The following is a 15,292-nucleotide window of genomic DNA, read 5'->3' on the forward strand; positions in this document are numbered from 1 at the left end:
CTGCCGCCTTCGATACGGTTGACCACCCACTCCTCCTCAAAAAACTTCACACCTTTGGTCTCCGTGACTGTACTCTTTGCTGTTTCTCTACTTACTTATCCAACCGTACCTTTAGCGTTACTTACAATTCTACTTCCTCCTCTCCTCTTCCTTTCTCTGTTGGGGTCCCCCAAGGTTCTGTTCTTGGACCTCTCCTATTCTCAATCTACACCTCCTCCCTGGGTCAACCTCACGTTCAATCACTGTCCAAATCTTGCCGCTTCAACCTTCGCAACATCTCCAAAATACGCCCCTTTCTAACCAATGACACCACAGAGCTCTTAATTCATTCCCTGGTCATCTCTTGCCTTGATTACTGCAACTCCCTCCTCATTGGCTTACCTCTGCATACTCTAACCCCCCTTCAGTCCATCATGAATGCTGCTGCCAGACTGATCCACCTTACCAACCGCTCTGTCTCTGCTTCCCCTCTCTGTCAATCCCTCCATTGGCTTCCACTCACCCAAAGAATTAAATTCAAACTACTAACTACTACCTACAAAGCCATCCACAACTCTGCCCCCAGCTACATCACTGACCTAGTCTCTAAATACCAACCTAATCGTTCTCTTCGCTCTTCTCAAGACCTCCTACTCTCTAGCTCTCTCATCACCTGCTCCCATGCTTGTCTCCAGGACTTCTCCAGAGCCTCTCCAAGCCTATGGAACTCCTTACCCCAATCTATCCGCCTATCTCCTTCTCTATTAGCTTTTAGAGGATCCCTGAAAACCCTCCTCTTCAGAGAAGCCTATCCTACCCACACCTAACAACTGTATTTGCATTTGAGTCCATCTGATCATCCCCCACAGCTACTACCCATTGTTCCACTTGACCCTCCCTTCTAGATTGTAAGCTCTAACGAGCAGGGCCCTCTGATCCCTCCTGTATTGAATTGTATTGTGACTGTACTGTCTTCCCTGATGTAAAGCACTGCGCAAACTGTTGGCGCTATATAAATCCTGTATAATAATAATAATAACTCCACCCCAAATGAAAAAAAAATGGCGTGGAGTTCCCCCAAAAATCCACACCAGACCCCTTATCCGAGCACGTTAATCTGGCCAGCCGCAGAAAAGAGGGGGGGACAGAGTGCGCCCCCCTCTCCTGAACCGTACCAGGCCACATTACCTCAACATGGGCAGGATGTCCTCACGTTGATGGGGACAAGGTCCTCATCCCCACAACCCTTGCCCGGTGCTTGTGGGGGTCTGCGGGCGGGGGGGCTTATCAGAATCTGGAAGACCCCTTTAACAAATTGGTAATGGGGTACATGTGAATTGGTAATGGGGTACATTGTACCCCTACCATTTCACAAAGGAAGTGTAAATAGTTGGAAAAAACACACACACCGTAGAAAAAAGTCCTTTTTTAATAAAAAAAAATAAAAAAATCCAGCGGTGGTAATCCACTCGGTCCCGGCTTCCTGCTCCAACGTTGTCTGTATCCAGCAACGGGTGATCTCCTCTCCGGTCCAGCGATGAGAAGATCTTCTGGCATCCAGAGCTCCAGAGCACAGCATCGGAGGCCGCCTCTCCTCCACCGGACACAGCCCAGCGGAATGACGCGGCTGAAGCTTTGACATTTCTTATATCGGGGAGGCGGCAGTGGCAGCTGGTGAAGTTTTAGGATGGGGGGGTCGCCAGACTCCGCCCTTCCTTTTTGACCCCTCCCACTTGGTTCAGCAAAATAGTGGGCGTAGCTCTAAGGTGGTATGGAGAGAGAGAGAGAGACCAGATACTACACAACAATAGAAATGTATGTGTATTCTAGAAAGTTTAACATTCAGCAGATAAAGATACTTCAATCATCCCGGCACCATGGTTGTTATGGTGTCAGGATGATTGAAGCACATTATTTCTATTATTACATTGTAATATAAAATGAAATCATTCAACTCACCATAATGCAGAATCAGTGGGAGCCCCGAGCGTGTCGCCTGCCATCAGGTGCCCACAGCGGAGTTCCTCCTTACATACAGCCCTGTGTCACATCAAATGCAGCCCTGTGTCACATCAAATGCAGCCTTTCCCCCCATCAAATGCAGCCTCCCCCATCAAATGCAGCCTGTCCCCCCCCATCAAATGCAGCCTGTCCCCCCCATCAAATGCAGCCTGTCCCCCCATCAAATGCAGCCTGTCCCCCCCATCAAATGCAGCCTGTCCCCCCCATCAAATGCAGCCTGTCCCCCCCAATCAAATGCAGCCTGCCCCCCCCATCAAATGCAGCCTTCCCCCCATCAAATGCAGCCTGTCCCTCATCAAATGCAGCCTTTCCCTCATCAAATGCAGCCTGTCCCCCATCAAGTGCAGCCTGTCCCATCAAGTGCAGCCTGTCCCATCAAATGCAGCCTGTCCCCCATCAAATGCAGCCTGTCCCCCCCATCAAATGCAGCCTGTCCCCCATCAAATGCAGCCTGTCCCCCCCATCAAATGCAGCCTGTCCCCCCCATCAAATGCAGCCTGTCCACCCCCATCAAATGCAGCCTGTCCACCCCCATCAAATGCAGCCTGCCCCCCCATCAAATGCAGCCTCCCCCCATCAAATGCAGCATTCCCCCCATCAAATGCAGCCTTCCCCTCTATCAAATGCAGCCTTCCCCCCCATCAAATGCAGCCTGTTCCATCAAATGCAGCCTGTCCCTCATCAAATGCAGCCTGTCCCCCATCAAATGCAGACTGTGTCCCATTAAATGCAGCCTGTCCCCCATCAAATGCAGCCTGTCGCCCATCAAATGCAGCCTGCCGCCCATCAAATGCAGCCTGTCGCCCATCAAATGCAGCCTGTCCCCCATAAAATGCAGCCTGTCCCTCATCAAATGCAGCCTGTCGCCCATCAAATGCAGCCTGTCCCCCATAAAATGCAGCCTGTCCCTCATCAAATGCAGCCTGTCCCCCATCAAATGCAGCCTGTCCCCCCCCTCATTAAATGCAGTCTTTCCCCCCATCAAATGCAGCCTTTCCCCCCATCAAATGCAGCCTTTCCCCCCATCAAATGCAGCATTACATTACAGTTAATAAGCGGTGGGTGCCACCGAACGAGAGACAAATAGATAACTTATCTCAGCTGCGTGTGTTGTCCTCCAGGCTCCTTGTGTCTTCTTCCACTGGTCCGCTCCGTCCTCATACTTCCTGTCTTCTCTCTCTGAGAGAGAAAACAGGAAGTGACATCATGTAACAGATGTCAATCAAACTGCCTGGCCGTAGTAATAGATACTACGAGCGCCGGGCAGAAGCTGTGGCGCTTCCGAAAGCGCCAAAAGGCGGGATAAAAGCCCGCAAATGAATCGCCGCATCTGCAATCTCATGATTGCATTGACGTGGCGCTTCCCATAATGCACGTGGCCACATAGTGCTATTACTGAAGCAAAAGGATGTTTTTTTGCATTTTTTTTAAGGGGCAGTATTAAAAAAAAAATATATATATATATTTTTTTGTGACTACAGGAGGGGGGGCCCCCCTATGGACGGGCCGCCACTGGGAGGCGGGGCCACCCATCACGTGACCCCGCCCCCTCTGACACAAGGGGGAAGACTGGGCTTCCCCAGTGACGTAGCAGAGGGTGCGTCAGAGGGTGCGGGGTCACGTGACAGGTGGCCCGCCTCCCCTATATAAGAAATGTCAAAGCTTCAGCCGCGTCGTTCCGCTGGGCTGTGTCCGGCGGAGAGAGGCGGCCTCCGATGCTGTGCTCTGGAGCTCTGTATGCCGGAAGATCTTCTCATCGCTGGACCGGAGAGGAGATCACCCGTCACTGGATACAGAAAACGTTGAAGCAGGAAGCCGGGACCGAGTGGATTACCACCGCTGGATTTTTTTCTTTTTTTTTTAATTAATAAAGGACTTTTTTCTACGGTGTGTGTGTGTGTGTGTTTTTTCCAACTATTTACACTTCCTTCTTAAAATGGTAGGGGTACAATGTACCCCATTACCAATTCACATAGGGGGGGGGCGGGATCTGGGGGTCCCCTTTGTTAAAGGGGTATTGCAGATTCTGATAAGCCCCCCACCCGCAGACCCCCACAACCACGAGGCAAGGGTTGTGGGGATAAGGCCCTTGTCCCCATCAACATGGGGACATCCTCCCCATGTTGAGGGCATGTGGCCTGGTATGGTTGAGGAGAGGGGGGCCGCTCTCTGGCCCCCCTCTTTTCTGCGGCCGGCCAGGTTAACGTGCTCGGATAAGGGGTCTGGTGAATTTTTGGGGGAACTCCACGCCATTTTTTTTTTAATTTGTGGTGGAGTTCCCCTTAAAATCCACACCAGACCTGAAGGGTCTGGAATGGATATTTGGGGGGAACCCCACGTTATTTTTTTTTTAAATTGACGGTGGGGTTCCCCTTAATATCCATTCCAGACCTGAAGGGCCTGGTAATTGAATTTGGGGGGATCCCCACGCTATTTTTTTTTAATGAATGAATTCGCTCTGAATTGCCAGAGCCGACAATTCATTATTGCCGCAAGTCAGTTTTAAATGTCTTTTTTTCTTTCAGAAATTACACTTTGTGCAGGGACAGTTCTAAGTACGGGAAACATGCGATATTTCACATGCTAACTTTACACCCCCCCATGGTACAAAATTTAAAGGAATACTTCACTTTTAGCATTATTAAAATCACTGCTCCCGAAAAAACAGACATTTTTAAAACTTTTTTTGCATTGATAAATGTCCCCTGGGACAGGACCCGGGTCCCCAAACACTTTTTAGGACAATAACTTGCATATTAGCCTTTAAAATGAGCACTTTAGATTTCAAACTTTCGAGTCCCATAGACTTTAATGGGGTTCTAAAGTTCACACGAACATTTGGTGTGTTCGTGTTCGCAAATTCTGGTGCGAACCGAACAGGGGGGTGTTCGGCTCATCCCTAATCATGTATAATGGTATATTGGTTTTCATCACAAAATGAAACATCAGACTGTGTAATTGTTTGGTTCTCATAGTTTGAATTACTTATTATTATTTTTTTTTACTTTTTTTGGTATCTTTTATTATTATTATTTTTGTTATCACCTCACCTTTTATTAAGTTTCTCAATAGTTTATGTATTCTTTTACAAGTTTATCATCATACTATTTTTTAATGCGACACACATTGGGGCTGATTTACTATGAACAATGTGCTGCGCCGGTTCATGCCTCAATTGGTGCGCCGGATAAATCATTAATTGAGCGTGTGAACTGGTGCAGCAGCGGGCGCAATGCAATAATAAATATGTAAATGGTAGAAGCCGCGGAACACCCTTTAGAAGTCTATGGCAGAAATCAAAAGTGTTAATTTTAAAGGTTAACCACTTAAGCCCCGGACCATATTGCTGGTCAAAGACCAGAGCACTTTTTGCGATTCGGCACTGTGTCCCTTTAACTGACAATTGCGTGGTCGTGCGACATGGTTCCCAAACAAAATTGGCGTCCTTTTTTCCCCACAAATAGAGCTTTCTTTTGGATGTATTTGATCACCTCTGCGGTTTTTAGTTTTTGCGCTATAAACAAAAATAGAGCGACAATTTTGAAAAAAATGAATATTTTTTACTTTTTACCATAATAAATATCCCCCAAAAATATATAAAAAAACGTTTTTTTCCCTCAGTTTAGTATTCTTCTACATATTTTTTGTAAAAAAAAAATCGCAATAAGCGCTTATTGATTGGTTTGCGCAAAAGTTATAGCGTTTACAAAATATGGGGTAGTTTTATGGCATTTTTATTAATATTTTTTTTTACTAGTAATTGCGGCGATCAGCGATTTTTTTGGTACTGCGACATTATGGCGGAGACTTCGGACACTTTTGACAAATTTTTGGGACCATTGGCATTTTTATAGCGATCAGTGCTATAAAAATGCATTGATTACTATAAAAATGCCACTGGCAGGGAAGGGGTTAACACTAGGGGGCGGGGAAAGGGTTAAGTATGCTCCCTGTGTGTGTTCTAACTGTAGGGGGAGTGGACTCACTAGGGGAAATGACTGATCGCTGTTCATACATTTTATTAACAGACGGTCAGGCATTTCTCCCCTGACAGGACCGGGAGCTGTGTGTTTACACACACAGCTCCCGGTTCTCGCTCTGTAACGAGCAATCACAGGTGCCCGGCGGCAATCACGCGTGCGGGAGTCAGGAGTGAACAAGGGGCGGGCGTCCCTATTGGCTGCTCGGCGAGATGACGTATAGCTATGTGCTCTCGCCCAGCAGAGCCAACCTGCCACCCTATAACTGTGGCGGCTGGTCGGCAAGCAGTTAATATGCAAGTTTTTGTCATAAAAATTGTTTGGGGACCCAAGTCCTACCCCAGGGGACATGTATTAATGCAAAAAAAAGTTTTAAAAACTTCAGTTTTTTCGGGAGCAGTGAATTTAATAATGCTTAACTGCTTGCCGACCAGCCGCCGCAGTTATACAGCGGCAGGTCGGCTCTGCTGGGCGAGATCACGTAGCTATACATCATCTCACCGAGTAGCCAATAGGGGAGTGCATGCGCGCCCCCTGACGCCGACGCGCGTGCCCAGCGGTCGCGATCACCGCCGGGCACCCGCTCGTTACAGAGCTTGTTACAGAGCGAGAACCGGGAGCTGTGTGTGTATAAACACACAGCTCCCGGTCCTGTCAGGGGGAGAAATGCCTGACTGTCTGTTCATACAATGTATGAACAGCGATCAGTCATTTCCCCTAGTCAGTCCACCCCCCCTTCAGTTAGAACACACCCAGGGAACATACTTAACCCCTTCCTCACCCCCTAGTGTTAACCCCTTCCGTGCAAGTGGCATTTTTACAGTAATCAATGCATTTTTATAGCACTGATTGCTATAAAAATGCCAATGGTCCCAAAAATGTGTCAAAAGTGTCCGAAGTGTCCGCCATAATGTTGCAGTACCGATAAAAATCGCTGATCGCTGCTATTGCTAGTAAAAAAAAAATATTAATAAAAATGCCATAAAACTATCCCCTATTTTGTAAACGCTATAACTTTTGCGCAAACCAATCAATAAACGCTTATTGCGATTTTGTTTACGAAAAATATGGAGATGAATACATATCGGCCTAAACTGCGGAAAAACTTTTTTTTTGTATATATTTTTGGGGATATTTATTATAGCAAAAGTAAAGTAAAGTAAAAGTATAGCAAAAGTAAAAAATATTCATTTTTTTCAAAATTGTCGCTCTATTTTTGTTTATAGCGCAAAAACTAAAAAACGCAGAGGTGATCAAATACCACCAAATACCTCTATTTGTAGGAAAAAAAGGATGCCAATTTTGTTTGGGAGCCATGTCGCACGACCGCGCAATTGTCAGTTAAAGCAATGCAGTGCCGAATCGCAAAAAGTGGCCTGGTCTTTGACCAGCAATATGGTCCGGGGCTTAAGTGGTTAAAGTGAAACAATAAAAGTGAAATATTCCTTTTAATTTCGTACCGGGGGTGTATAGTATGCCTGTAAATGAGTGCTTGTTTCCCGTGTTTTAAAATTGTCCCTGCACAAAATGACATTTTGAAGGAAAAAAAGTCATTTAAAATCACTCGCGGCTATAATGAATTGTCGGCTCCCGGCAATACAGAGAACAGTCATTGCTAAAAAAAAAAAAAAAAAAAAAGCGTGGGGGTCCCCCCAAATTGAATTATCGGGCCCTTCAGGTCTGTTATGGATATTAAGGGGAACCCTGCGTTCAAATTTTGAAAAAAAATATCCATATCAGGTCCTTCAGGTTGGAAGAAGCAGAGGAAATACCCGAATGCAGAAAAGAAGAGCGATTCAGTTCGCATGCGCCGCGCTTTATACGTTTTTCATTCATTCATTCATTCAAGAGGATGGAAGAAGAAGAAGAAGCGCAGAAAGAAGACATTAATAAAGGAATTGTCAAAAACCGTCTATTGTCTTTTTTTAAAATTTTTACACTTTTTTTGTGAAATGGTAGAGGTACAATGTACCCCCATTACCATTTCACACAGGAGGGGGGGATCTGGGGGTCCCCTTTGTTAAAGGGGTCTTCCAGATTCCGATAAGCCCCCCACCCGCAGACCCCCACAACCACCGGGCAAAGGTTGTGGGGATGAGGCCCTTGTCCCCATCACAGACCCCCAAAGCATCCTCCCCATGTTGGGGGCATGTGGCCTGGCATGGTTCAGGGGGGGTGCTCTCTCGCCCCCCCTCTTTCCCTGCGGCCTGCCGGGTTGCGTGCTCGGATCAAGGGTTTGGTATAGATATTTGGGGGAAACCCCACGTCATTTTTTTTTTATTTGACGCGGGGTTCCCCTTAATATCCATACAAGACCTGAAGGGCCTGGTAATTGAATTTGGGGGGACCACCACACTTTTTTTTTTAAATCAATGACTTTTCTCTGTATTCTTTATAGCCACGAGTACTTTTAAATTATTATTTTTTTCCTTCAGAAATGACATCTTGTACAGGGACAGTTCTAAGCACGGGAAACATGCACTACTTCACAGGCATACTACCCCCCCCCAGTTACGAAATTTAAAGGAATATTTCACTTTTATTGTTTCACTTTAACCACTTCCATACCGTGCCTATTCTGGCACTTCTCTCCTTCATGTAAAAATACTCAGAACCCCCAAACATTATATATATATTTTAAGCAGACACCATAGGGAATAAAGTGGCGGTCATTGCAACTTTTTATCTCCAACGGTATTTGCGCAATAATTTTTCAAATGCCTTTAAAAAAAAAAAAAGTTTTATGAATTAAAAAATAACAAAACAAGTTAGTTGGGATAATGTGAAAGATGATGTTTCACCGAGTAAATAGATACCTAACTTGTCATGCTTTAATATTACACACACTCATGGAATGGCGCCAAACTTCGGTACTTAAAAATCTCCATATGCGATGCTCGAATTTCTTTTACAGGTTACCAGTTTAGAGTTACAGAGGAGGTCTAGTGCTAGAATTATTGCTCTCGCTCTAACGCACGTGGCAATACCTCACATGTGTGGTTTGAATGGCGTTTACATGTGGGTGGGACTTATGTGCAAGCTACTAGGGACATGGCATTTTAATATTTTTTTCTTTACGTCATTTTTTTTTAGTTTTGCACAGAGCGAGAGAGAAGGGGGGTGACACAGAGAGAGAGAGAGGAGGGGGGTGACAGAGAGAGAGAGAGGAGGGGGTGACAGAGAGAGAAAGAGGAAGGGGGTGACAGAGAGAGAGAGAGAGGAGGGGGGTGTGACACAGAGAGAGAAAGAGAGGAGGGGGTGACACAGACAGAGAGAGAGGATGGGGGGTGACACAGACAGAGAGAGAGGAGGGGGTGACACAGAGAGAGGAGGGGGTGACACAGAGAGAGAGAGGAGGGGGGTGACACAGAGAGAGAGAGGAGGGGGGCGACACAGAGAGAGAGAGGAAGGGTGTGACAGAGAGAGAGAGGAGGGGGGGTGACACAGAGAGAGAGAGAGGAGGGGGGTGACACAGAGAGAGAGCAGGGGGTGACACAGAGAGAGAGAGGAGGGGGGTGACAGAGAGAGGGAGAGGAGGGGGGTGACACAGAGAGAGAGGAGGGGGGTGACACAGAGAGAGGAGGGGGGTGACACAGAGAGAGGAGGGGGGTGACACAGAGAGAGGAGGGGGAGTGACACAGAGAGAGGAGGGGGTAACAGAGAGAGGAGGGGGGTTACACAGAGAGAGGAGGGGGTGACAGAGAGAGAGGAGGGGGGTGACAGAGAGAGAGGAGGGGGGTGACAGAGAGAGAGGAGGGGGGTAACAGAGAGAGAGGAGGGGGGTAACAGAGAGAGAGGAGGGGGGGTGATTGACAGGAAGGGGGCTGACAGAGCAGATGAGACCGACCTTAGGGAGACACACAGCAGGCGGAAGCAGGAGCAGGCGCGCCGCGCGGCCAATCGCAGACCTTTATGTTGACCTGTTCGGCCAATCACAGGACACGCGCTGGTCTCAGAGACACAGCAGGCGGGAGCAGGCGCACCGCTGCGCCAATCGCAGACCTTCATGTTGAACCGTTCGGCCAATCACAGGGCACCCGCTGGGCACAGACTTCACCGCACAGTGTCAGTGACATGACACTGATACTGTAGCGGGCACAGAATGCACGGCGCCACTCCAGATGCAGCCGGGGCCAGAGATCCGCTGCCACTGGCCACATTACGGTGGAATTTGTGCCCGGGTTTCCGCGAGCTGTGATGGCCGGACGGCGCCCCTGTTGTCCATGGCGCCCTGTGTGGCCGCACTACAAGTAACAGAAATGTAACTTTTCCATTTTGCAGGCTTCAGTATAGATACTAGAGATGCTGCAGTGAAGGTTGTTCAGTAGGGCAGTCTGTTAGGTTGTCCCCAGCAATGGCTTTAAGTAGCAGTAGCTGTAGATGGTGTTTAAAGTAGTAGTTGAGGCTGAAGCGGTGTTCCGGCATGGGGAGTAAAGGCATCCATGTCTGTACCGTAGGCCGAGCTACGGCTAACAATAATAGAACCCTGTTCATCTGTTTCCTGAATGCCTTTATAGGCCGAGAACAGCTGTAGGCAATAGTAGTGAATTAAAAGGACCGCCGTAGTGAACGCTGGAACGCAGGGCGGTGCCAGGCGATGACGTCATTGCGCGAAAGCGCCTATCTATTAGTAAATGTAAAGGTAACACGGAGCACAAAGCGCCTGTTACATTCTGTCAAGAGAAAGAAGTTCAGAACAGCCTAGTGTGCATGAGGCCCAATTCTTGATCTAATCCTATTACTTGTTCTTCATCACTTGGCCGTTTGCCTTTACCCTATTCATTAATAGAACTCTTGAACCAACACATTTACTGTATTTAGTTTTTTTACTCTACCCACTGCCCTATATGTTGACTTAACCCAAACAATTTTTACTGCTGACAAAGCACTTCCAATATAATGTGAAAAGCAACCTTTTATCCCCATTCAGGTGTAATTCTTGTCATGTTTTTTACTTTTGCCCAGACTCCTCGCTCGGTCTGCAGTAAGAGCTGCCTCCCTGGATACAGGAAAGTCCCCCAGGAAGGGCGGCAGAGGTGTTGCTATGACTGTGTGCCGTGTGCAAAGGATGAAATCTCCAACCAGACCGGTCAGTGATATGTGCAGACAATCTAATTTTGCTCTGCTGGAGAGATTATATTACCTGAGAGAAAATGTTGGAGTCTTAAGTCATATTTGCTGCACTTAACACATTTTCTTGCTGTGTCCAGCAGGCCATTGTAGGTGAAGACAGACAGGACAGTCAGTGAGCAGTATGTAGTGACATGACAGTCAGTGAGCGGTATGTAGTGACATGGTGGTCAGTAAGCAGTATGTAGTGGAGGGATGTTCGATGTGAAATATGTAGTGGCAGTATGTAGTGGCAGGGTGGTCAGTGAGCAGTATGTAGTTGTAGGCTAGTGAACAGTATTCAGTGGCAGGGCAGTATGTAGTGTGCAGTATGTACTGTAGTTGTGGGAAATGAGCAGTATGTAGTGGCAGGGCAGTCTGATGATTGGTATGTAGTGGCAGAATGGTCAGTGTGCAGTATGTAGTGGCAGGTTAGGGAGGTATGTAATGACAGCGTGGTCAGTGAGCAGTATGTAGTTGTAGGGTAGTGAACAGTATGTCGTGGTGGGGCAGTCAGTCAGCAATATGTAATGGCAGAACAGTCAATGAGCGGTATGTAGTGGCATGGTGGTCAGTAAGCAGTATGTAGTGGCAGGATGTTCAGTGTGCAGTATGTAGTGGCATGGCGGTCTGTGTGCAGTCTGTTGTTGCAGGCTAGGGCAGTATGTAGTGGCAGGGTGGTCAGTGAGCCGAATGTAGTGGCAGGGTGGTCAGTGAGCCGAATGTAGTTGAAGGGTAGTGAACAGTGTATGTAGTGGCAGGGCAGTTAGTGTGCAGTATGTAGTGGTGGGGCAATGAGCAGTAAATAGTGGCAGGGCAGTCAGCAGTATGTAATGACAGAGCAGTTAGTAAGCGGTATGAAGTGGCAGGGCAATCAGTGTGCAGTATGTAGTTGTAGGGTAGTGAAGAGTATGTTGTGGTGGGGAAGTCAGTCAACAGAATGTAATGACAGAGCAGTCAGTGAGTGGTATGTAGTGGCAGGATGGTCAGAGAGCAGTATGTTGTGGCAGGGTAGTCAGTCAGCAGTATGGAATGACAGAGCAGTCACTGACCGCCCTGCCACTACATACCTCTCACTGACTGCTCTGTCATTCCATACTGCTGACTGACTACCCTGCCACAACATACTGCTGACTGACCATCCTGCCACTACATCCCACTCACTGACCGCCCTGCCACTACATACCTCTCACTAAGAGGGATGTAGTGGCAGGACAGTCAGTGGGCAGTATGTAGTAGCAGGGCAGTCAGTGTGCAGTACGTAGTGGTAGGTTAGGGTGGTACAGTATGTAGTGGCAGGGTGGTCAGTGAGCAGAATGTAGTTGAAGGGTAGTGAACAGTATGTAGTGGCAGGGCAGTTAGTGAGCAGTATGTAGTGGTGGGGCAATGAGCAGTAAATAGTGGCAGGGCAGTCATCAGTATGTAATGACAGAGCAGTTAGTAAGCGGTATGTAGTGGCAGGGCAATCAGTGTGCAGTATGTAGTTGTAGGGTAGTGAAAAATATGTTGTGGTGGGAAGTCAGTCAACAGTATGTAATGACAGAGCAGTCAGTGAGTGGTATGTAGTGGCAGGATGGTCAGTGAGCGGTATGTTGTGGCAGGGTAGTCAGTCAGCAGTATGGAATGACAGAGCAGTCAGTGAGAGGTATGTAGTGGCAGGGCGGTCAGTGAGTGGGATGTAGTGGCAGGACAGTCAGTAGGCAGTATGTAGTGGCAGGGCGGTCAGTAGGCAGTATGTAGTGGCAGGACAGTCAGTAGGCAGTACATAGTGGCAGGGCAGTCAGTGTGCAGGACGTAGTGGTAAGTTAGGGTGGTATGTAGTGGCAGGGTGGTCAGTGAGCAGTATGTAGTTCTAGGATAGTGAACAGTATGTAGTGGTAGGGCAGTTAGTGTGCAGTATGTAGTGGTGGGGCAGTCAGTGTGCAGTATGTAGTGGCAGGGCAGTCAGTGTGCAGCATGTAGTGGCAGGGCGGTCAGTGTGCAGTATGTAGTGGCAGGGCAGTCAGTGTGCAGTGTGTATTAGCAGGCAGTTAGTGAACAGTATGTAGTGACAGGGCGGTCAATAAGCAGTATGTAGTGACAGGGCGGTCAATAAGCAGTATGTAGTGACAGGGCAGTCAGTGAGTAGTAGGTAGTGGCAGGGCAGTCAGTGTACAGTATGCAGGGGCATGTTAGTATGGTATGTAATGGCAGTGTGGTCAGTGAGCAGTATGTAGTTGTAGTGTAGTAAACAGTATGTCGTGGTGGGGCAGTTAGTGGGCAGTATGTAGTGGTGGGGCAATGAGCAGTATGTAGTTGCAAAATGGTCAATGAGTAGTATATGTAGTGTAGCCACTTACCTCAGGGCTGAGGAGATGGAGGACTTCTTTGGCTGCTTCATTCTGGCTCCTCCTCTTCTTTCCTCATCTTCAGATGCAGAATCATCCAGAATGAAACAGCCACCTGTTGCAGGAAATAGAAAACTTCACAGGCTGCTTCATTCTGACTCCTCCTCTTACCTCATCTTTAGTAGCTGCAGGATCACCTAGAATGAAGCCGCCATCTGTGGGAGAAGTGTGTAAGCAGCTGTCAGTGATAGGGCAGTCTAGTGCTGCAAGAGCAAGTGGTAAAGTAATCATATGTGTTCATACTGCAGTCGAATTGTTATGTTTTTGTATGTATTTATGTTTAACACTTCTGCCTCTAGAGTGTCTCCAACACCATTTTGGAGGAGCCCTGTGTTCTGATAGGACGCACGAGATCTCGAGAGATTTGGGCGACCATTTTTGGGTGGTTTGTTTTTATAGTAAAGATCAGGCAGGTTTTAGGCAGAACACGTGTGGATGTAGATAGGGACAGAGATCCTGCTTGTGAGGGAGAGATAGGAGAAGTCAGGGAGAGTGTTCCGGCCTGTGAGGGATAGTTCAGGGGTCCTACGGAGTCCTGCAGTGGTAACCTTGGTTGGATGAAAGACTCCCAGCTGCTACGGGTAACGTGTTTCCAGCCTCTTTCAATACGCATTGTGTGCTGGGGTATATAATGTACCATTAAGTGGGAAGTGCCTGTGATACTCAGAAATCCACATCGCTTAGAACAACAGTATCTGTACTCAGGGCCGTCTTTACCGCAGGGCAAATTGGGCAGGTGCCCTGGGCCCTGTCACTGTTGGGGGCCCAAAGCAACCCCCTTTAAAAAAAAAAAAAAAAAAATTTTTTTTTTTTTTTTTTTTTTTTTTTAGGGGTCCGGAGGCCCCCAGGGGCCCGGAGGACCCCAGGGCCCCAGATGGCAACCCCCTCTTTTTTTTATTTATTTTTAAATTAAAAAAAAAAAATTATATATTTTTATTAAACGGACAATTTTTTAATATATTTTTATTTTATTTTTTATTAAAGGGGCAATTTTTTTTAGAGGTCTGGGGGTCCCCAGGGGCCATAGTTCCCCAGGGCCCCGGATGACAACCCCCCTTTTTTTATAAAAAAAAATCTTTTTATTTATATATATATATATAAAAATGTTTATTATTATTATTATTATTATAGGACCCAGAGGCCCCGGATGGCAACCCCCCTTATTTTTTATAAAAAACATTTTTTTTATATATTTTATTTCTTTTTTTTCTTTTTATATATATATATATATATATATATATATATATATATATATATATATATATATATATATATATATATTTTTTTTTTTTTTTTAATTAAAGGGCTCAGAGTTCCCCAGGGCCCCATGTGGCAAACACCCTTTATCTTTTTTATAAATGTTTATTTTTTTATTTTTGTTTATATATTTTTTTATTTATTTTTTATTTAAGGGCCCAGGATGGCAACCCCCCCCTTTTTTTATAAATGTTTCTTTATATATATTTTTTATTAAAGGGCCCAGAGGTCCTGGATGGCAACCCCCTTTTTTTTGTAATTTATTTTTATTAAAAAAAAAATATTAAAGGGCCCAGAGGTCCCCAGGGCCCCAGATGGCAACCCCCTTTTTAAAATATATTTTTTATATATATTTTTTATTTCTTTTTTTCTTTTTATTAAAGGGCCCAGAGGTCCCCAGGGCCCCGGATGGCTACACCCCTTTTTTATATATATTTTTCTTTATTTCTTTCTTTATTTCTTTTTTTGTAAATGGCCCCCCGCTTCTAAATTTGCGGCAGCCCCCCCCTGCTTTATTAATTTCAGGCGGCAGCACCCCCCCATCCCTGTTCTCTGCTC

At 46.6% G+C, this 15,292-nt stretch overlaps 1 protein-coding gene across 1 annotated transcript in view; it reads left to right on the plus strand.

The window, feature by feature from the left end:
* Positions 1–15,292, plus strand: part of LOC120935601 — a 211,676-nt gene that overhangs the window by 128,653 nt on the left and 67,731 nt on the right. Inside the window, exon 11 of the mRNA XM_040347650.1 lies at positions 10,947–11,070. Within this exon, the coding sequence (XP_040203584.1) occupies positions 10,947–11,070 (124 nt within the window). The remainder of the gene's footprint in view (positions 1–10,946; positions 11,071–15,292) is intronic.

Source organism: Rana temporaria, chromosome 4 (genome assembly GCF_905171775.1).
Source record: "Rana temporaria chromosome 4, aRanTem1.1, whole genome shotgun sequence".
NCBI lineage: Eukaryota > Metazoa > Chordata > Amphibia > Anura > Ranidae > Rana > Rana temporaria.